General features: G+C 40.3%; 1 protein-coding gene across 1 annotated transcript in view; it reads left to right on the top strand.

Annotated features, from left to right (window-relative positions):
* CUBN (cubilin) overlaps nt 1–23,692 on the top strand; it is a 147,601-nt gene that overhangs the window by 54,140 nt on the left and 69,769 nt on the right. Inside the window, exons 28-31 of the mRNA XM_072854386.1 lie at nt 3,241–3,400; nt 12,399–12,580; nt 19,699–19,873; nt 21,511–21,692. Coding sequence (XP_072710487.1) covers nt 3,241–3,400; nt 12,399–12,580; nt 19,699–19,873; nt 21,511–21,692 — 699 coding nt within the window. The remainder of the gene's footprint in view (nt 1–3,240; nt 3,401–12,398; nt 12,581–19,698; nt 19,874–21,510; nt 21,693–23,692) is intronic.

Genomic DNA, 23,692 nt, shown 5'->3' with positions numbered 1-23,692 from the left:
CAGTTCCTAGAGTAAGTATGGTACCAGAGTGGCTAATTCAGTGGAAAATTCAGTTGTCTTGCACAGACCAAGGGATTACCTTGCCTCATATAGTCTGGGGAAGAACCTTCCCTCAGTTTGCAGCAGTATAGGATAGCACAGCTGACAAAGCAGGCCCTTAAACAAGACACACTCTCTCAGAGATCAGAAGAGAAATTGTGGCTCATGAGATCTGCATTCAGCTTCAGTTTCACTTGCCCATATTTGTGTGAGAGCAAAATGTGGTTTGAGAAGTTCAAAATGCCCTGTGAAAACACACAGCTGTTCCCTTCATTTAGAAGTGAAAGACAGCTCAAAAAACCCCGCTGTAATTCTAGCAGTTGCACTCTGCCTCTCTCAATGAGTTACAGCTGGCCAGGCACTCGAATTTCCTGCAAAACTCTGCTCTGAACCCAGACCCACGGGGCAGCTCAGTGTGAAGGCGTTGCCATAGTAACCATTCTTTGTGTCTCGAAAAACTGATGGACTGTTTTCAGGGAAATTACGTAGAAACGTGACATTCACTGTCTTAGAAATAACACCCCCTTGATGAATCAAAGTTGCAGGAGTCTCACGAAGGTTGGGGTTTTTGTTTGGATTTGAAAGTTTCTGGGTATGATTTAGTCCATAGTTCTTTAGAATGTTTTTTCATTTGTAATCGCTAAAGCTAACGGCTGATTGTTGAATATGTATCTTAACATAGTTTTTGCTTCTATTCAGAGCACAGATTCATGATCTCCACATTGATTCATTCTTTCCCATTCACATTTTTCTGGTGTAAGAGTTCCATGGCTTGAAGAAATATGAGTAGTATATACCACAAAGCTGTCAAAGGAAGTAGAACTACTAAAAAATCTAATTGGATCTGACTTTATTTCATTTTGCTGAACTTAAGCCATAAAAGAATGTGTAAAGCTCTCAGCCTGGCTTGGAGGAAGGTCATAACTGTAATGCTGGGCATGGGACAGTTCAACTGTCTGTCAGGCGGTCCTTCAAGCTTTACATTTGGAAAGAATACAGATGGATGTTCAACTTCTTAACTTCTAATCTTTATGGCAGTTTCATATCTATTATCAAACACATCTGATCAAGGCTTTGCAAGAACTACCAGTAATGGGTCTGCAATTAGAAACTTTCAAGCTTTTCTGATTTCACCTAGAGAAATCATACCAAATGGAGTGATAGTTGTCAAGTTCCAATACACTTCTCATACTTTGAGCCTTTCATTGCATTAGAGGATTGAAAACCAAAAAGATTCAGGGTCACCAGCCATAAAATAAGCCTTGGAATATTACCATAGAACTATTCCTGCAATTTGTCCCTAACTTCTGGCTGAACTACATCCAATTTATTTTTTATTAAAAAAAAAGACATTCAAACTAGACTGTCTGCTTGAGGATTTGAAACCATTTGAGTAGATTTCTTGGCCCCAACTATGTCTTAAATCAACAACAAGATTTCTGAAGGTTCTGCAAGACCAACATCTTGAACAGAAAAGCTGAAGGTTTAATTACTTATTCTCATATGTGAGTCTGCTAGAAAAAGTGTGCAAAAATTAGTAGCTAGCATGGCCAATCAATATTTACTGTAATATCATACTTCCATACGATGGGTGTTGAGTGTAGGAGAATTCTTAGTGGAATCAGAGATATTTGGAAAAGAAATTTGAAAAGAAAGATATTTGGAAACGGAGAGCAAAGATAAATAAAGCTTGGCTGTTTTTCTGGAGATCATAGATTTTATTCTTTGCATGGAGAGAACTTTACAGTGATGGCTTCAGAACAGAGAAAAGTTTCTGCTGAAATTCTGAAAGGAAGCATGCCAAAAATTCACAATGAGAATGTTCAGGCATAGTTTCTGTGCCAGTAGTTTGCTTGGTTGTGTTAGGAAGATGTGCTCTGTGAGACAGAAGATCAGATGAACTATGGCAAATGGATAAAAAAGCACAAGGGCTGCTGTTTTTCTAAACTTTAACAATCATAGTAACAAAAGTAGAAATAATAAAGCAAGTCCTAACTTGACAACTGGCAATCTGGTATCATAAGTCAAAGGCAATTTAGCTAAAATGTCTCATTTTTACCAGTTTTGGAAAAATTATGCACCTCACCCCTGAAAAATGACACTGAGCATTGGGATATTTAGTGAGGAACATAGATGCATATTCAGTGTGATTTACTGGATTTGAAAAAAGTCACAAAACTAGGATTTGAAAGATCCTTTAAACCTGTTTGGAGACAACTAATGTAAAAAGGCTTAAAAGCCTTAAGCATCCACTATCACTCCATCAAAACATGTATTAAGTGTTTTCATTTAAATGTGAGTATATTACTAAGTTCAGATTTGAAGATTTAAATACAGGAATATTTCCTTAGCATTTTATTTGTTTGGGTTTTTTGTTTGGTTTGGTTGTGGGTTTTGGTTTTTTTTTTTTGAGTGGTGATATTTTAAGAGTGGGATGGAGGATTTCTCATCTGTGTTTGGGAAACAGAAAGATTTTCAGGCTGGCCACATCTGCCAACACACTGACTGTCAAAATACCATCATGTAGAATATGACTAGGAGATCAAACATAAAGTGTTTCTAAGTACAAAAGTTCAGAAAGCATGATTCAGTCCACTTTTCCTCCAAAGCAGGACATTAGCATAAGATCATGAAACAATAAATAAACACATGTGAAGTTTGCTTTGGGTTTTTGAGGATTTACTTTGCTTTTGGTTTTCAGTTTGTCCTCACTACTCTGGGAGGCCCTGGTGATGCTGACTGCTTGGTTTTCTTCATCACAAGTTCAGTCAGTCCTGAAATCACCCGAGTGCAGTCTTAAAGAAATGAGGATGTAAACAGAGTTGTCACCGAGGGCTTTGGAGGCACTGAGCATGGGAGATGCACAGTCAAATCAGATCCGTGACATCCCCTTTTTCTTTCTATTTCAGTTCATTGCCATTTGCCCTTTATCTTCTGCCCCAGCAACCCCCAATATACACCAAAACAGAAATAGCAAAACCTTCCTAATGTACACAGTGTGCAGCCAGTTTTAAAGACATATTGCAGTTATATTTGCTCATCATTTCATCCAAATCTTTCCACGCTCCCCAGAGCTCATATTGCTGTGCAAAGGTGGCCAGTACAAGAAGTCTCACTGCTTTTTCTTTGACATCCTGTACAAAAGATTGAGAATTGGAGAGCTGCTTTTTACTCACTGGGATATTTTTTGTTTCATTTCAGCTCTATGATGGGCCTGATGTACAGTCCAACCTGATAGGCACTTTCTGTGGACAGTCTCTTCCACCGGCAGGGACCACTACAGGGACCAGCCTTCATGTGGTGTTTTATTCTGATGGACTGAACGCTAGAAGTGGGTTCCAGATGCTGTGGCATGTTAACGGTAAGTTAACCAGGTTTCCTCTGGGAAGGTATGTTTCCTTCTTCCCTGTATGTGTAATAGCGTCCTACCTTATGCCACCCTATGTCAGCTAAGTAGAAATAACACATTACAGCTCTAAAAACTGCATTTGCTCATAATTCCTCAAATACTTTCACAGTGGATGTTTCTGCACATGCACACCTTCAAAGATCATCTAATCAGAGACTGAGAGCTGTTAGTGAAATATGCTTTAATTTGCAGGAACAGGCACAGGGATGAGGGGCATCTGCAGAATTTCTGCAGATGTACTGAACAGGAGATATACGCTATGACAGGGGAACCGTGGGTGACTTGGGCTTTCTAATGGGAAACACTCAGCCCTCAGTTTGCCCCATTCCTATAGACTTGTGTTTTCTGTGCAGGCTTCTCTCCAGTTTTATTTAATGGTGCTTGTTTTCTTGTGTAGTGTGTTCACTTCCAGCTGCCCCCCACCCCCCTTCTCTGCATGGAATAACATTGGCCAGGATGTGCTTTGGGTGTTTTTTCTCTTGTTCTTGCATGTCACAAAGACTGTCACAGGCCTCATTAAATAGGCAAGCATGCACGCCAATTATAAACAAATCCGGTAATGACTGTACAACTGCAAACTATGTTTGAAGTTTCTTCATAAGGGACGCTAAAAATGCAACTTTTTCACTCTGCTTATTTAATAGCAATATTGGACTGTAACAAGATTGAATCGTGTGCCCTTGTACATCCCATCAAAGAGGATCCAACCTTGAAAATAATTAAATCACCACAGTTGCCCTGTCTGTCTAATAAGTTCACACCATTCAGCTTTGACAGCATTGTAAAGCAGCTGAAATCGGCTGCAGAGGCCCCACTGTGGGTTGCTGAGGTATACGGCATGCTATACATTGTTTGAATAGGAGCTCCTCTGCGCTACCACAGACTGCTGGCGTTTGCAGGCTCCCAAAGGGCTCTCGTCGACTAGACAGTGGTGTTGTGCATTCAGTGGAGGTCAAGGAGCATTTCTGGGCAAAGGAGGGACTTATACAGGAGGAGTGGGATGTGTGGCAGGAGCCAGCAGGGGAAGTGGTGCAGCACAAAGGTACGTTCTTGTGCTTCGAGGTGATGTCATTCTGGGACTGCACAAAAGAAGAAAAAGTGGAGGCTTTTATGCACAGCCAGATGACATCAGCTCCATACAGTAGCCATGGTGCTGGGTTAACTTGCTTTTCTAAAGCTCTCAAAGCTTTCCAGAATCTGCCTGCGTGGTAAGCGCTCTTGTGCTTTCCCTACACATCCTCCCCCAAGCATTTCCCGGACTCTCCAGCCCTCTCCCACCCCCCCGCACTCCTTTTTTGCACTGCCACATTCACTTCTGTGTCAGCCGGCACTGCCCCTCTATTAGTTCCTGGACACTAAACTGCAGCCTGATGCTGCACAGGGCCCAGACTGCTAATATGGGGCTGTGTCTGAGCGGCAGAGCAGGATCTGTGGGTTCAGATAGGGCTGGCTCCTAGGCAATGTCATTGCTGGCTTCGAACATCACAGCTGCAACTCCTGACAGCCTGTAATATGAGTGCAAGTTCCTCCAGAGCTCACCACAGTCATCTCCTTTTTGTTCATTGCAGGCACTTCCTTTTTTTCTCGATTGGTGTCATGCACAAATATGGGTATTCCTCTTACTCTTGGTGGCTACGTTGTCTGGGCATATACCGTTGCCCTAGACTGGATAAAATTAGATTTGTTCCTGTGGTCGGGGTGATATATTTGCTTCTCCCTTCTGAAAATCTTTCAAATGCACAAAAGAAGCTCAGTGGAGAAAGTCCCTTAGTCTAGGGGAACTCATCAGGAGATGCAGCTTTGAGTTGGGTATTTCAGAGTGAAGCATTCAGGTCCCCTCTTCCCTGAGGGCAAATCCCTAAGAGAATCTAAACCTGGATCTGGTAACATCTCACCTGACAAGAAAATAACAAGGCTATATATATTGCCGAGAGAAGAGCTTTTACTTCTGCTCAAGTGACAAATGTGTGCTCTAGAGTTCAAGCTGCTGTGAACTATTTCTCAGGCTGTCCATGTGCTCCTTAACTGGCAGTTGTGAAACATCTATGAGATATATATCAAGGACATTCACATGCTTTGCTGATAAAAGAGAGCAGCACTTATATTTGCCACCATGTGCCTGATACAGTTCATTTCAGACACCCTTTACAGAAGCTTTGCTTGCGGTTATGAGGTGATCACAAAAAGCAAAAGCTTACTTCGTTGATAACTGGTGTGAAGAGCTCCTGCTGCTACACACAACACAAATTTGAAGTGTTTTGATTTCAAACATTTGCATCTGATCTTTCCAGTTGCTGAGCCGCTGCTGTTCAGTTGCTGAGTTGCTAATCTGGGTTGCTGAAGGAAACCCAGTCTTTAGGCTTTCCCAAAGGCAGAATTAGTAACTGATCTTAGGAGAATGCTGTTATTTATGCTTAAAAGCATCCTATATAATTTTAACTTGGATGGAAAGCTGTAGTGCAAAGAATTCAATTTAAAAGTCATTTTTGTTCTGAAATAACACTCTTCATCTAAGGGGCTTTCATTGATGAGGCTGGATTTAGAACTGATTTGGCTAAATCACTAATGTTTTCTTCTGCAGCCAAGGCCTCAAGAGGCTTATTCACCAGAGGAAAGCTTGAATTTGCAAAGTGCTCATTCCACTTCTGCTGTTTATTAGGAAGCTTAATACAGGCAGATATATTTTGGGGCATATTTTGGCCCTTTCAGAAAGACCAAACTCTTGGTAACAGTCTGGATATTGCAAAGATAGCATGCCAATTGAATTGCTTTCCTTAAAAAAAAAAAAAAATCAGAAGGCCAAAAGGCCAAAGGTCTCAGTGCAAAATTACACCAGTGACAACTGTCACTATCTGAGAAGACACATATTTCCTAGACCCGTCACTTACCTTATTAAGCAATGTGCGTGTAGGAGCTGACTGCTTTATATATACATCTGCATTTCATTGGAAGCTTACTCATTAGGTTGCTTGATAGTCAGTAGAGCTTATAAATTCAACTGGCTCTTCTCAGCATCATCAAAATTTGTGCCCGGTATTCTGTTTTCTGTGACACATTAATTCCCCCTTTGAAAAAGAAACAAAGCACACTATTGAGAAAATAATTATATAGCCCAAAGTATTGTATTGCTCTTTTCCTTCACCATCATCTTCTTTCTGTTGGATTTCCCTAAGAAATGATTGATGGGCAGGGTGGAGAAAGCCAGTTGATTCATGAGAACAGAAGTTTTTGTTACTCTGGGTCTGTATTTTCAGAAGATGAAAACTATTAAAAGGCATACAATAACTAAAGACTGGGGTTTTCAGTATATGTGTCAGGTAAAATGTGAAATAGTTTGTTAGTTCTTCAGAGAAGCATAACAGAAACAGAGATTAGATTAGGATGCAGAAGCCATTCACTGCAGACATTTGCCAGGCATCCGTTAGGATTGCTGGAGAGAATATTGCATTGCAGGTCAATGAGGGAGCTGAGGCACAGATTTCCTAAGCCTGAATCACAACTCTGTTGTTGATTTCTTGTGCAGCCTTTGACAAATTGCCATTTGTTCAGTTTTCAAAGTGACTATTCCTTTTCAGTGTCTCTCTGACACATTAACTCTAAGGATGCACAGGGTCTGATCTTTTGAAGTCCTGAGCAGCTGTTTTGAGTTGTGGGTGCTACCATGTTTAGAGCTGGCTTTTTGTATTGTAGTCTGGCTATTACAAACATAGATATGTTCTCTATGAGAGCTAAGGATTAATTCATTTCTGTTTCTTCAGCAAGCTGGACCTCCCCCCATGCCCCAAACTAATATGTAAGAATAAGGGCCAAAATTTTCTTATAAAGCTTGTTGCTGAACAGTTCAATCAGTGTCTGAGAGCTAGAAAATGGCTTTTTTAAAACATTGAACACTGGCAGCTGATATGGGAACTGTGGCCATTCAGTATCTTGGAGGATTCAGCTTCTGTTTAAATGCCTAAATTTGCCTTTAGGTCTTTGGGTCCCAGTAGTCTATCTTTATTTATTATCCATCTTACTGATTTCAGATTGGAACATGTTGAAGAAAATACCAGAATTCAGGAAACTGATAAAACAATAATAATCAAAGCTACAGAAGTGATTAACAAACCAGAAAGAAGAAGAAAAAAAAACCAGTTTCTCACTTAAATTTTTACTCTCTTGCATAAACCCTCATCACAAAAATTATCCCACTTGCTCCATTGGATGATATCCTACTAAACCTACTCAAGAGAGCAAAAGATTTCAGGATCAAATCCAAGCAATACTTCATGCAAGTATTAGTGTAGTACAGGCAAATGTTCATACTACATGCTCTTTGCAGCTAGAGCCAGTTAACGTTTACTGAAATATTTCACCATGAGCACAACAAATGGAACAACTCTGAATCCTTTCATTTGCCTCTCATTTTACAGGAACAGTGCCAGTTCACTTTAAAGTTTATGGAAGGGATTTTTCTAGCATGTGGCTAAAACATACCCATGAATAAATCTGAAAACCTTGCAAATAATAGAGGTTTCCACAGATTACTACTTCTCTATTCAGCTATAATTATTTATGAGAATAGGGATTCTTCTTTGGTTAATGAACACCATCTGCTAACCAGACAGGCAGTAATATGGAAAGACGTCTATAAATCATCCCTCACACCATCTTCAATGACTACTTAGATTTTAGCCAGAGGAAAGCAAAGACACCAAATATGTGTTTCCTGAGCTTTCTATTTGTTGTCTGATTTCCTAGCAACTAACACCAGGTTAGGTCGTTGTTTTAAGCATTTTTCAAGGGAATACCAGGACCTTTACACTACTAAAAGAGTACGTCCCCTCCCTTTTTTTTCTCAGTTTAACTGCAGGCTGAAGTTTCCAAAATGACTGCAAGGAGGTCTGCACAAACTGAGCATATGCTGTATGCAGTTCAGCTGGAAGAAACTTTTCCAAAGCGCAGCTGTCTGTATAACTGTCCACATACAGCAAGACCACGTATTTCTGTGCTGAGAAAAAATTTTAAAGATGTTTCCCCAGGAACAGAATGGTTTCAGATTATTCACTATTATTGTAGTGAGAGCTGAAGTCCTGCAGCAATTTATAAGTTCTGCTTCCTCATTTTTATTTACCCCTAAAGACCAAGTCTTTTTTACTTTGTTGCCATAAACAGCACAAATTCCATTTATTTGAATAGAAGCAAACTCTAATCTGATGTTTGCAGACAAACATAAACATTGGGAGAAGGTTTGTATTCACTTAACGGTGATGCCAGTGATGGAAGGAGTTTAATTAGCTGAGATGATTACATCATCATTTAAACTTTTCCTATTTCAATATCTTAATAAAGTAGGCAGGCTACTTTTATATGGAAATTACATTCCAGGTTAAATCAAAATGTATTTCTTAGCTTGCTCAAAAAATAGGAAAAGGATACGGCACATACAAATGCATGCTTTGAAAAAACAGGACTGGCATTTCTCCTGAAGTTTTCCTTTTAAATGCAAAATCCATACATATATTCACATATATTCATATATGTATGTAAATAAATATGCATCTGCATCTGCATCTACATCTTCAGCCAGAACACCATTCATACGAATGCAATTTGTTTGATATCTTTTCTGATTATTTTAAGTACCTGCCAAGGCAGATTTCAAAGCCTAGTATAAGCATCTTAAGGCAGGGAATCTGTCTTCATAGGTAATGCACAAATAATATGAAAAATACTTGCAGTTTGGTTTTCCTTGATGACTTACATCTGTGATCCAATCAAAGAAAGGGATAATGCTACAATAATTTTGTGGCTAATGAAAATGGGGAAGACACTGAATAAATCAGGGATCAAATTCTAAATTCAAAAAGTTTGTGAATAGTAAGAACCCATAATGTTCCAGGAACTGAAATATAAGCTGCAAAGGTGGTGAACCAAAGTTTGCTTCTCATTTTGAAACAGAATACCTGGACAACTCTTTTTTTTTTTTTTTTTTGTTCTAAGGCTGGGCAAATCTTTCATGTATAAACACTGTAATCATTTTTAAAAGTTTTTCTATCATTATTTGAGTTTTTCTCATTTTAGTGTTCCATAGATGTAGCAAATGAGTTTAAAGGCAGGAATATTTGTTCTGATCTCTTAAGTATTTCTGTAAATATTTTGTTAAAATCACCCAGTATCCATATTTTCAAAAAAAGCACAACAGAACTGCTTCTTACCTCATCCATGTAAGAGCAGAAACATAATATATAGACTTTCTGCCAGTTGGCCAGAGAGTTCAGAGATTATGTTTCTGCTGTAATATGGAGGTTTCTGGTTCCATATGCAGGTCAGTCAAAATAGTGCAGGTGTGAAGTTCACATATTTGCAAAGATCAGTGAGTCCTTTTTTCAGCTACTAGTCAGTGAATACTTAGGCATAAACTCAATCAATTTCCAATCAGTTTGCAAACAGTTAATAAATGATTGGCAACATTAGTTCAGCACATTCATTATGAGAAATGAATCACAGAGATCCGAACTTTACCTCCATTTCACTGGAGCACTTACAAAGAATCACCTCTCTTTTATCAAAAAGCCTTTTCTGGGAACATTTGTAGTTGGAAGAAAAGAAATGGCACATTAACAACAGTTTGACGTTCTTATTTATGTGCTTCATGTACCTCATCCAGAGAATATTGATTGAGCTCAGACAAAATATAAACCACGCTGGAGAGGGAGCGTGAGTAATCTGAATGCTACCTGCAAGGGTTGCATAGAAAGAAAGGTCTCTGCCTCAAAGTGCAGCACACAAGCTTTCCACTCATCTGAGCCATTCGAGTTTAAATAAAAAACATGTCTTTGTGGCTATCAGGAACCTCTTAGTAGGAGAAGCTGAGTCATAACTGCCTGTTTAGTTTTAAAATGTTCCCAGCTTTCTTCAGGCTGAGATAAACAGCAATTGGCTTTGTTCTCGCCTGCTGAAACTCCCCTGTCTCCCCGTTCCCACCCCCTCAGGAGCCGAGCCATCAAGTCTGTTTGTTGGGAAATCTTTCTGTTTCCCAAGCTGGCGAGGCCACTTTCCCCTCCTGAAGTCTGTCCTCAGCGGCCGTGTCATTCCTGCTGCTGAGGGAAAAGAGAGTAACTCACCCTGCAAATTCAGCTGTAAGGCTCCCCCCCTGCCGACACCTTTTTTTTTCTCCAGCTGTAAAAACCCAACGACCTGGTTTCTTTTGAGGAAAATTAGGCCATCTTCAGATGGCACTGGGAAAAAAAATGGGGTAGTGGGTTACACTGAAGTTTTCTTCCTCTCTGTCTGTGCTGAAATGTTCACGGATATCAAAGTTTCAGGAGCTTAACATTTACCCACCTCATGGAAGTAAGTGTACTACCTTTTCCTGTTGTGTTTCTCTCTCCAAAGGGACTGAAGGCAGGATTGGTTTCAAATACAGTTAAAAGCTTATTTTACTCCTTGATTGAGACATCTGGTAGCTCAACAAGGTGGCTTTGTGGCTGCAGGGCAAACCACCTCAGGGTTATGGAGCATTGTGTGAAGCAAGGTGGGGAAAAAGGGAGGACTAAGCCTGTGCCCATTCACCTGTGAGGTCAACCTCAGCTATGTAAAGGCTTTCCTGGGTTATAGCTAACTATTGTTCAATTGTGGGAATTCTTGTGTTTAAAAGGTGGTTTTCCAGTGAGTACTGGGTGATGGACTGACAGAGATCTGTGTTACATTGCTGGCACGGCTGGAGTTGTCTTCCTCACAGCCGCATTTAGATGGCTCTTTTTTAGTTTAAAATAGCTTCCTATTGCTTTGCTCCCTTTCAGACCTGCTGCTCCTTCCTGTCATAGATTTGTATTTTGCAGTCCTAGAAGTCCTAGAACCAACTGTGGCAAAGCCAAACTCAAGTTTTCAGTGAAGACCTGAAAGACCCCATGGTAGAGATGATGGCAAATGCTTCTGGGGCTCGGCAGCCGCCCTTCAATAACCACAAGTTTGTCACAGAAGTTGTTGAGGAAAGTATTTGCATTTAATTGAAGATCTTGATTTATAGTTTCCTGAAGGAAAAAAAAAAGTGTTAAGCAGAACAATGGCCAAAGATACCTTGTTCAAGTTGGAAATTATGCATAGACTTAATAGAGATTAGGGGAGTTTTACACATCTGTGTGGATTAGTTGAGCAGGTCAGAGGGGTAGTTTGTTTTGATAAAACTGCAGTCTCAGGTGTCCAGCTGCTTTGTGCTGTCAAATCAAGGCCTGCATTTCATCCATTGTTTTGCATCTTTTTTTTTTTTTTAAATCTACTCATAATATGCAAGAACTTAGTCACCCAAGGGGCTGGGGAATGGAGTTACAACAATAATTTCTTATCTGAAAAGAAAATACATAACTTTTCAAACATGGCATGTCTTACAGTTGCACAGTTACAATTCAATAAAAAAGAACATTAAACCCACCAAATGTCAGAAAGCCAGTTTATCCACTGTGATTTGGCAGCTTGTAATCTTGCTCAGTGGGCCGAGGGAAATTGCATTGTCTTTAATTTTATGATTTCTAAAGCAGTGGGAAATGGCATTTTTACAACAATAGGAAGCCCTCCCCATGATAACTTAGTCTGTGTATTAGTTGAAGTCAGTAACAGCTGAGGATGGATCTGATTCAGCTTTCTAGAACTGATCAAAGTTAGAGGCTAATACAAAAAATGTCACTGTTTTGCTCTGTGTCTCAGTTTCTTCAGCTGTCAAAGCAGATGCTGAGGTACAGTGAGAAACATGCCAAAAGTGCTTACTGCACAGGCAGTGCCAGGGGGTCCAGCCTGCCATTCCAGAGTTTCTCTTCCCTGCTAGACCTCAGTTCTCTGTGATGGAGTAGACCCTCAAGCCCAGGATACACATTTGTGCATGAAATGTGTGCTAATGCCTGTCCTCCTTGCAGAGCTGTTGGTGAATTTTTCCAGAGCCCCTCACTGATGGGTTGCTTTGCTGTGTTGCCAGGTTGTGGAGGAGAACTCTCTGGCCCTTCTGGTTCATTTCACAGCCCTGGCTATCCCAACAGATACCCAAGCAATAGGGAATGCATCTGGTACATTCACACAGCGCCTGGTAGCAGCATTCAACTCACCATTCAGGAATTCGACATTGAATATCACCCAAACTGCAGCTACGATGTTTTGGAGGTAAGAGCATTAGATTTACTCCTCAAAAATACACAAGTTACATGCTTTTCTGCCTGGAGCAGATAATCCCAAGAACTGCAAGAGCAGAACAAACAATTCTACTGCAATTTTCCATTTCTGCTGTGGTTACAGTTACGTTCCACAGATGTTGTCACAGAAGCCAAAATGCTCTTATTATTTTTTGCTTTTATGCCTTTGGTGTCTGTATACCTTAATCAATAATGATGCAATAATGATGATTCCTAACAAGAGACAAAACTGCTTTGAAAAACTCAGTCTTAAAAAGTCCACCTTTTTCAAAGAACTACATGTAGGGTGCTGTACCATGGAGATAAAATTTTCTGATATAAAGGAAGATAATGGATCACTGGGGGAATAACTAAGGTGAGACCTTGTGTAGGACCTTCCAAGGAAGTAGGGACGTTTATAACCCTGAGCGCTGAAAACTGTGAAGAATCTTTGTACTCAGAAAAAAGAATAAAAGAAGAGGCAGTGTCCTGGTCAGCTTAGGGTGGTGGAACAAGGAGAAAAGGGACCTCTCTAAGAGTTTACTGACCTTTAAGAGACCCATAAGACTGGATGGTCCTGTTATATATGACATCTTTGTGCTCATGTTGGGAAGAAGCCAGGTGACCAATCCCAGCTAACAGATTTGAATAGACTTCCAGTGCAGGAAGAAGGGATAGGAAATAATTTCAGGAAGAAATTCTTTAGAAGTATAGGCTTTCTAGATCGCTCTCACTAAAGACATTTGAGATCACTAATGGAGGTACGGTTGTTGGGTCTTTCAATGTTAACACATGGGTGACATTTGAATGTTTTTGTAATTAATGCAAAAGATTGATCAAGAGATCTTGTACCACTTCACTGGAGCCTTTCTTCTCTTCTTCTCCTGGGTAATGTGATGCATGACCTGCATACAGCTAGACAGCTTTCTGTCCAGCACCTACACATACTCACTGCTACCTATTCTCACCTTTGTAGCTTTGATTTCTCCAGCCTATGGTCCTTAGTGCACACTCATCAGCAATATTCTTGGAAGGCTTAACCCACATCCCAAAGCAGGTCCTGAATATACAGTTGCCAGATAGATGATTGCTAAGCATTTGTATAAGTAGAAGAGATGTATAACTTAACTACAGCTTTCTGGCTCTGAAACAAGCTTCCTTAGCTTAGCAATGAAGTGGAAGTCTTGACTAAATGGAGACTGTACTTTGAGTATCCTATTGACTTTGGGACTTCTGTAGAGGATCTGGGTGTAAGGAAGTTGTTCCATGAATTCTCCATCAGTAGCATTGGCAAGTACGACTGTATGTCACATTGCTGACACCAGTGCCTGTGAGCAGGTGACCTGCGTTGGCTGGTTTGGGTATTGATGAAGTCTGTTGCAGCTTCATTGTTGTCTGTGCCTAAAATGACTAGATTGAAGCTAATCTGCCTGTAAGCTTCAGTTATGCCTCTGTTGCCCAGAGGAATCCATTAAACAGCCACAAAATCTAAGTCTGCTGTCGTTGACCATTTCTTGAATAGCGCAAGGACAATGCCTACATCTGCAGGAGGTCACCCATGAGCTATCACAATCCAGTAAGAGTACAGATGGCTGGCAACCATTTGCTTGACAACTTTTTGACTAGTGGGGTGTCTGGCCTAAAACCAGTGAGTGGGTTGCTGGACACAAATTGCTTAAAGAAGTTGTTTAAGAGGTTCCTACAGTTTGCTTCTCTGTGTCCCTGAAACTTAGGTTTTGGTTTTTCTTTCTTTACCATTTCAAACTTAGTTGCTATGCTTGACTTCTTTCCAACCTTACTCATTCATCAGCACAAATGCCCACCTTGCTGTCTGAACTTCCCTGCCTTCCAGCCCTCAGAATTGGCATGCCTCTAAGTTACTTGTCTCCTGACCTTGGCTCATCCAGTTCCCAACACCTGTCTCTGATCTGCTGACAGATAACCTAATGTAAATCAACTTATTGGGGAAAATTGGTTCATGTGGGGAAAATTGGTTCATGTCTTAGTGCAAGATCAAAGGTTCTGCCTGCCAGCGAACAGCTTTCCCTGCCAAACTGCAGGCATTTGGTGGAGCTTTATGTACCTTACCACATACGTATTTTCTTGCTTTTGTTATAAAATTACACATTCACAGCATGATTGATATAGTCTGCACAGAACAAATGATGACTCAGATTTAGCGGGGAAAAAAAAGAACGTGGTTAACCATTTTCAGGAGCTGATCTATCTTATAATCTTCTTCCCTGTAGTCGTCTACGTATGTCCAGGCTGAAAACCACACACTCAAAAGTTTGAAAATTGTTAGAAAAAAAGAGGTTCCTGGTGTGCTTTTGACACAGTGTGTTTCAGTGATCACTAAGGTTCCAAACTTCTTTCAGTCTCACATTATCTTCCCAAGAGTCTCCCAATTCTTTGGGTTTTGAAGTCTGCTTTTTCTCATAGTTATTCTCCTGATTTCACTTTTTCCTTATCTCTGAATAGAGAGTTCTACCGCTTCCTGTTTTCTTTCAAGCCAAATAACTTTCCAGTTTTAATAGGAAGTTAAAATCAGTACTTTAGTACTGCTTTAGCTCTGCACCCTACTGTCCCTCCCTGTCCCGTTAACTCCCTCTACTCTCTGAAATAAGAAGCTGTCTTTAGAACGTTGCAATAAATTGTGTTCTTTTCTGTTGCTTTTCCAAAATATATTACCTTGTAATAAAAATTTCCCAATAATCACAAAACTTGCTCACCCGGATGCATTTAGCTTTTGCTTAGAAACACCCTCACCCCTCGACCTGGCAGGGAATTGTAGGAAAATTCTAAGAGATCTTTCCCATCACAGCACCTTTGCTGCTAACTTCCTTTTTATACCATAGTTTCTTGAATATTTCTCTCTTGCACATTTTTCTGAAGCATATTTGTTCTTGTAAAATGCAGCAACTGTCTCCCTTCCCTTTCCTTTGACAATGCCTCATAAACAAGCTGTCCCTTGCATGTCAGTATCCCAGTCCTGCTGTATGTTTCACCAAGACTGTGCGATAATACTTACGTGGCTTCTGCATGCTCAAGTGTTTGACACATTCTCCTTTAATCCTCCTCCTCCTTGTTTCTTTTATGACACTGTTGCACTCTGTCTTTCTCTCTTCCCCATCAGATTCCATTCCTTCTACAGACATTCAGAAGCAAATTTTAAGTTGTTCTTAAAGATGTTTTCTAGAAATGTTTCATGGAAATAGAAGCCATCATTTTGGACACAATGAAAGACTTAAAAATAATTTTAAAATGGCTTCTACTGAAAATACATACATACAGAAAAATTACCATACCTGCTTTGTTAAATTATGACATCTTTTCTTTAACATGGACCAGATTTTTGTAAACTATAAACATATTCTGCCACAGCAAGATGTAGCTCTGAGCTGAAAAGGAAGGAACCCTGTCAATCTATTGCACTTCCAAGTCTTTATTAGATGCTCTGGTCTTCTCATTTAAATAAAAAGAAACATCAAGTATTACCATAATTCTTAATTCTCTGTCAAAGCCGGGCTCTCTCGTTGCTGGCAGTTATATCTGAACAGGGATCAGTTTTATTTCCAGAAAATCTGTGTCATGAGGGTGACCAACCACATAAAAACAGCTTTCTGTTGCTCATAACTCTGGAATGCTGACTGTTAACAATAAATGGAGCTAACGGGGCAGAAGCAAATGATAAGAACAGATTAAAACCATGGGCTTTATGGCAGTGTCCTGCATACCCACAATGCCATCCAACATCATTTTATCTCTGGATCAGATGCTCTGGTCAGACTAAATGTTTTTATTTTTATTTTTATCTGTTTGCAGCTCAGACATCCTGTGACTCTTTGTGAACCACACCCTGGAATTCATTCTTTCCATCCATTCTCTTTTCCCTCTTCTTTTTTCATGTGGTAACTATTGGTTTTCCTCTATGTAGCCAAAAGTAACATTTTATTGTTTTTTGTCATGGAAACACTCTAACTTGTTTTTGTTCCAGCCCTTGTGAAAGCATCTGATTAATTGAACTGGCATAAAGGAGAAAAGAAAATACACTCCTAACTGTAAAGACCATGCCTTTGACTGTGCTTTTTATTTTGAAATTATGCAGAAGGCCGTTGCCGAACAGTTAACCATGTAAAGGAGACCCACAAACCTCAGATTTCCATCAATATTTCTTCCCTATCCTTAATTCTCTTCCAACAGGCTAACTATAAGTGTTCAGCTTGGGCCAAGTTCATTTCTGAAGTAATAATACAGAAAACAACAGGGTTTATGACAGAGCTGGGTTTGGTCCCCTTGCCTGTGGCGTGCAGATGGCCCCAGGGAACACTAGGAATGATGTGAGAGGCTGGTCCATGATGCTTATTAGATGCATATTAGAAACTCCTGCTGTTTCCTCTGCCACATAGCTTCTCTGGGCTGGTTTAGATGATTAAGAGCATGTGTTCCTGCTAGATCTCATGCTGTGGCTCTGACTCAGGGAGTATACCACAAACACATTTTAAAATTCACATTTTGAACAGACTTCTGACAAATGCAGCTGCCATTGGGCCTCACAAGCAGCCAAGCAGTAAGATTTTGCTGAAGACACTGAGCTTCCAGCGGACAAACATGCTTCTTCCCCAGACTGTGACTGCTTCATTACAGATTCTTAATCTGAGCTGTGATTTCATCCATTCTGACTTCTCTTGAATGCCTTGAGACGATCAATTGAACAGAGGAACCATTATCCATTCAAGTCATGCAGCCTCCCTGCAGAATGCAAAAAAGTGCTGTCTTAGTCAAAATTGAAATGTTTAAGCTGTTAAGACTGTGTAATCAGCCACTAAAACAAAATACAGTCTTCTGAACATCTAACAGACTATGATGTTTATAAAAAGATTAATTCCTTGTTTCATCTGCGGATGCAAGCTTCAGCTTCTGAGGTCTCACATTACCCTGGAGTCACAGAATATTTTTTCCAGTTAAGAGAAAAAGTTCCTTCCCTTATACCTCTAACTGCAGAGCAGTGTCAGGCACCATGAGCAGTTACTGAGCACACGATTAATCAAATTATGTAGCAATGCGCTACACTTATCCCTGGAGTTGGTGGGACTAGCTCAGCTATTTGTAAGACTTGCTCAGACAGTTATCTTGGACAGAACCCAAACTTCTTCTGAAGTTAAAAAGTATCTGGCAGAGCTTATTAAAATACTGAGTTTCCCCTCATCTAAGAGGCAAAGGGGCCATGTAGAAGGTTGGTTCTTATAGTACTTCCACTTGCTGAGAGAGATTCATGGATTGCTTTTTTTGACCTTTTCGATGTTTACCAGACTAATAAAATATTGGAGCAGACTTGAGATGCTACTGGGAATGAGGGAAAAAATCCTGATGGGATTTGTTGCCTTATCCTCCTGTTCCCTGCTTTTGTTGTTAGAACTTGCCATTCTCTAATTTAGCTTTAGGATTTATACATAATATATGCTGATACAATGAGAATCTATCTATTGCTAGTTCAGTTGCTGAAAGACAATAGCACACTCTTTATTTGGTGTATCTCTTTAACAGTTTTCACATTTGAGGTTACTGTCAAGCTGACTTTTGCAGCTGCTGTCCTACTAGGGACATACCAATAGAAGGCGGGAGACCCTTAATATCAGGTGTCATTTCATTAGCCTGACAAGAAGCCCTCAGCACAGGAAAGACATGGACCTGTTGGAGTGGGTCCAGAGGAGGGCCACAAAAATGATCAGAGGGATGGAACACCTCTCCTATGAAGACAGGCTGAGAGAGTGGGGGTTGTACAGCCTGCAGAAGAGAAAGCTCCAGGGAGACCTTATTGCAGCCTTCCGGTAATTAAAGGGGGCTTAGAAGATGGGGACAGACTTTTTAGCAGGGCCTGTTGCGATAGGACAAGGGGTAATGGTTTTAAACTAAAAGAGGGTAGATTTAGACTAGATATAAGGAAAAATTTTTTTACAGTGAGGGTGATGAAACACTGGAACAGGTTGCCCAGAGAGGTGGTAGATGCCCCATCCCTGGAAACATTTAAGGTCCAGTTGGATGGGGCTCTGAGCAGCTTGATCTAGTTGAAGATGTCCCTGCTCATTGCAGGGGGGTTGGACTAGATGCCCTTTAAAGGTCCCTTCCAACCCAAACTATTCTATGATTGTATGATTCTAAGAAGCCAAGAAAATTCAATAATTGAAGGCACTAGGCACCAAAATCACGTCTGGTTTTGAAAATTGCACTGAGCATGTGTGTTTTCTTCAGGGAAGACTAAGGAAGGTGAACCAGTTCCAGCAGTTATAAGTGGGCTCAAACTAAAATCCCACATCCCTTTTGGAAAACAAGAAACAGGGTTAACAAGGCTTAAGCACTGCCATCTAATTCACTTGAATTGGTTTAAAAATGCATTATAAATTACACAATACTGCTGATGATGTTTAAGAGAGTGGTGGTTTCTGGTTTATAACTGCCTGAGGCACACTTTTCTGAGTAGGAAATAATTACTCTTAAAAGTCAAAACCTGTCTTCTGTGGGAAATATGTATGATATATATACTTGTTTCTGAAAAGTATTATGAAAATGTAGTTTACTTGACCAAAATCCCATACTTTGGATGTTGATTCTGCCATTGAAGTCAATAAAATTGCCATGTTTTTTGTTTTATCAGAAAGAGTGAGGAAATCTAGCCCCAGTTTAATAATCAGTCTTAGCTGTGCTTTTAAACATAAAGGGTACAAAATATCAGCACAAGTTCCTGCAAAGAGGTACAGTTTATTTGCACAAGCACACAAAAAAATCTGGTTTTATATCCCCACAGAAACAAGGTGCTAACCCTGGAGGGATGGGGAAAGAAGAATGTGGCAAAGTCCCCAAAGCAGAAAATTCTTATTTAATGCAAGGCTGTTTTGAAGTCATCTAGAATTTCATACTTGCACCAGGTGGTTCAGATACTAAGTAAACCTGCAGAGAAAATAACTTTATTAGCTACTTTACATTTCAAAATGTGGAATCACTTTCAATACTTACAGATTTTTTTTTTTCTCCTAGCTAAACAGTTCTCACGTATTCTGTGTGGCAGACAGTCTCTTTGAAAAACTTTGACAGTGTTTCTTCCATTTCTAGGTCTATGGTGGCCCTGATTTCCTCTCTCCTAGACTAGCCCAGTTGTGTGTTTCAAGATCAGCACAGAACCCACTGCGAGTCTCTACTACTGGCAACTCAGCCGTTGTCCGTTTCAAGACAGATGCAGCAGTGACAGGGAAAGGTTTTAATGCCTCCTGGCAAGAAAATCCAGGTGGTGAGTATACTGATTAACACCAGGAGAAATTCGGGAAGTCTGAGAATCGCGGATCAGCCATGCAAGCATTTGAAGCAGTCAAACAACATAGGACTGAAAACTGAAGGACAATTTCGGTGTTACTGGATTTGGTAACACTAAGAGATGCTGAAAAACACACAGTTAAAAATTGTCTAACTAGCTGAAATCTAGGCCTATTTATGTATTTGGTAACAGTCTACCTTGTTGGGGTTTCTTCTCTACATAATTAATCAAGACATCCCTGTAATCAGAAAAGAACTTTTGCATGCTAGCAGTTCTCGTCACCCACTCACCCATACAGAGTCCTTTATTAGCTGAATGATGCTTTTGGTTCTAAACTGTAAAGTGAAAAATACCTGAGAATGTGGCTTAACTTGGAGAACTCGGCAGACTCCAAAAATATTTGGAGTGATTAGTAAATACTTGAACTCTATAAGGCTCATCGATTCCCCATGTGATTATTTGTTCAAAGCCTTACTGGTAATCAGTAAAAGAAGAAACATGCTTAAAAGACCCAACCACATGTCTCTACATGGGAGTTCTTATGAAAAGGCCAATTACCGGAAAATAATTGCAGTGAAAAATGAGGAGAGGCAGATTTTAATTCTTGCAGTTTTGCTTGATTAAGCACACTGATTCATTAGTTTGTCAAGGTTTATACTTCTCCATTCTCACAAGTTTTATGAGAAAGGCACAAGATTTTTTTTGCGTACGTCTACAATAGTCCTTTGAATTAATCCCCTTCCAAGATCTGGCGGCTTATTTTTTCTACTTAGGCCCCCTGAAGCTTTCTCATCCCTTTACAGCATCTTGCCTGTTGTAATCCAGCCCCCCTCTAGCTGCTAAAATACCCGCTCACCAGAACGCAATAACAGTATAGTTTTTATCCTTCCAGCAGGCTGCCTCCATCTACAGCAATCCCAATGTCTTTCCCTCACCCTCCTCCGTCCCTTTACAACATATAAAAGTCCATTTGTTTGTGTTAGTCCTATTGAAAGCCCTGGCACTTCCTGCACAGGATCCATCATTCCAAGCTATTTAGATATTCATGAGCACTGGAGCTGTTCTGGTCAGAAATATCTGAGGGTGAAGTGGAGTCCTCAGGAATCCTTCAACTGCATGGGTAGAGTAGAAGCTTGAGGCTTGCAATTGTTTGGGGGAAAGTGGAGCTCCTAGCTGTCTTGATATTTTCAGAAATGGTTTTCTCACCCCTATGCTCAGCTAGGCCTAGTCATTGCTTTCTCAGTATGGTAGGTTTGTGGCATTCATATGAACGGTATTTTTGATTGCTTTTACAATATCTAGGATAGAAGAATACCAGCAATAATGCTTCAGCCTTTACAACATCTACTACCAGCCTGGGGCTAGAAAGAAACATTACTCACAAGCATTGTTGTTGCATATTCACCAATAATGATAATGTTATACTTTCCTGATAGTCATTTCCATTGATTTTGTTGTGGACAGGACACTTCAACAGTTGGAGCACTCATCTTACAAAAGTTGAATTTAGAATATATAAAGATGGATGTGTTCTTCCCTTAGTTTAAAAATAGAGGTGGAATCTCGCTAAGCATAACAGAGCTTGTGATTAAAACTGATTATGTCTTTTTCAGGCTGTGGTGGTGTTTTCCAAGCTACCAGTGGGGAAATCCATTCTCCAAACTATCCTCAACCTTATAATAACAACACAGATTGTTCTTGGGTTATCCAAGTTGACTACAGTCACAGAGTCCTATTGAACTTCACGGATTTTGACATTGAAAATCACCATTCGTGTAACTATGACAATGTTGCAGTAAGTAACAATAGAAATTTCAAAAGTTTCCTTAATGAGTCTGGTGAAATGCTTGCAAAAGAGGAAGCTTACTGTGCAACCTAGGCTGCAGCTGGTTTCAGACTGGTAGTTGCATAGTCATATTTATTCATTGATGAGCTAAGTCTTAAATTTACAGCTAAATAGTTATGATCTAGTTGCCTTTGCTTCACCAATGAAGAAGGCTTCACAAATGCATTTCTGCATTCTTCCAGGTTCCCACTTATATCTGGAAGGATCTTTTCTTGAAAGCAGCGGATGCTGCATCCTGGCACTACGTTTCTCCTTTTGGTGGTGTGAGTTGTAGTTAGTATTGCAGGAATAACCTCATACATAAACGGCTGTTATTATGACACTCTTTCCGATTTATAGTGCAGTTTACCACAGCTTGCTCCAAGCCATAGAATGGACTGCCCACATATATAATAGATTGCCCACACTCTGTTACAAACTCAGGAGAGAGGGAGGTCTACATCCAGAGGGAATTGTGGCTGACCAGTTTTCTTTATGTAGGCACTGTATATTCAGGTGCTCCTCAGCTGTCTGTTTAATTGCTTCATTAGAACCGCTGCTCTCTTAAAAGCTTCACATTGCTGTTGGTTTGTGAGCTTTTGTTGATGTCACAGAAATTGAAGTTGCTGCTCAATCAGTGCACGACAACGAAGAACTCTCCACATCTCCACTCGGCCTTTTGGGAGCAGGGACATTAAATCCTGACCTTTGATGTCAGATTGCACTTCACTCAGTACAAAGGCATGTGTGATCAGTACCAGTCAGATAAAGCACAATGGCTGTAGCCCAAAATCCAGCTTTCCTCTCCTTGATAAACTGTCATTCACAGAGAACTCAATTTGGCAGGAATTGAGACTCTTTTGAAAACAGCATCAGTTTTAACAGCATTGCCTCGTAAAGCTTTTTTGTATTGAACCAGAAAAAAGGAAATGTGTCCCCATTTTGCTGAGCAGAACTGAGGATTTCATTTGGCCACAAAGCGCCTTTGTACAATGACTGTTCATTTTTTTTCTGGTTCTGAAGCATAGGGAAATACGGTTATGTCTTTTTAATTAAATTGTTTAACTACATCAGGGGGATCATTGAAAGGGAAAATCTATTGGGAAAATTTCCAAGTTTTCCGTGATATCACACAGGAGTAGAAAATCAGATTGCCTGACAGAAACACAAGCCATCCAAAACAGCAGTACTGGTAAAAATGCCAAAAAAATTTCACAAATTAAGGGCTAAATTCTGAAAAGACCTGATATACAAGTTTCTCTTTTAAACCTGATGCCAATGGATGTATGTACCTATCTAACCACTTTCTAGAGTACTCAGCTCCATGAGCTCCTTGCAGTTACAGGCACAACTCCCATTACCTTTATAGGCCAGATACAGGCACTGGGTTTTTAATCACTGAAAGGCATCAGTCCTTCAGCTGGCAGAGAAGATGGGTAGAACTCTTTGCATGAGTGGAGTTTGCAGACCATTGCAGTGCAGTGACACCCCTTTTCCTCTATTGTCATATGAGTATCTGTTGTTTGCTTCTGCTTTTTGGATTTTTAGGGGGTGGTGGAGGAGGAAGTTGCCTGTCAGCCTCAGCTGTGCAAACAGAACTGAAGCAGCCATGTGAGCAGGGAGGGAGATTTAAATTTAATGCAGGCATCAATCACTGCCCACCAAGTGGAGGGTGGTTTGAAAACGGATGAGGGAAAATGCTGATTTGAAGCCAAGAGATAATGAGGGGCTCTGAGACAATGGTGTATGAGGTAGAGAAGAGCTCTTCTGTGCAAATGTAGGGGGACCAGCAGGGCAAGAAAGGAGTGGATGGGGTTTCTTTCTCTACCTGGTATGCCATTAAGGAGAAAATCACTTGTTACCAACACCTGGATGTGATTTGTGTTGATCTCATTCCAAGGCTTGCTACATGCCTCACACGGTAATAGGAGAACAGAGTGAGGGGACAGAGAGTGCCTGGAAATATATAA

This window comes from Ciconia boyciana, chromosome 2 (genome assembly GCF_034638445.1).
Source record: "Ciconia boyciana chromosome 2, ASM3463844v1, whole genome shotgun sequence".
Classification (NCBI taxonomy): Eukaryota; Metazoa; Chordata; class Aves; order Ciconiiformes; family Ciconiidae; genus Ciconia; species Ciconia boyciana.
Note: the sequence above shows the minus strand (reverse complement) of the source record. Positions and strands in the feature narration are given on the sequence as shown.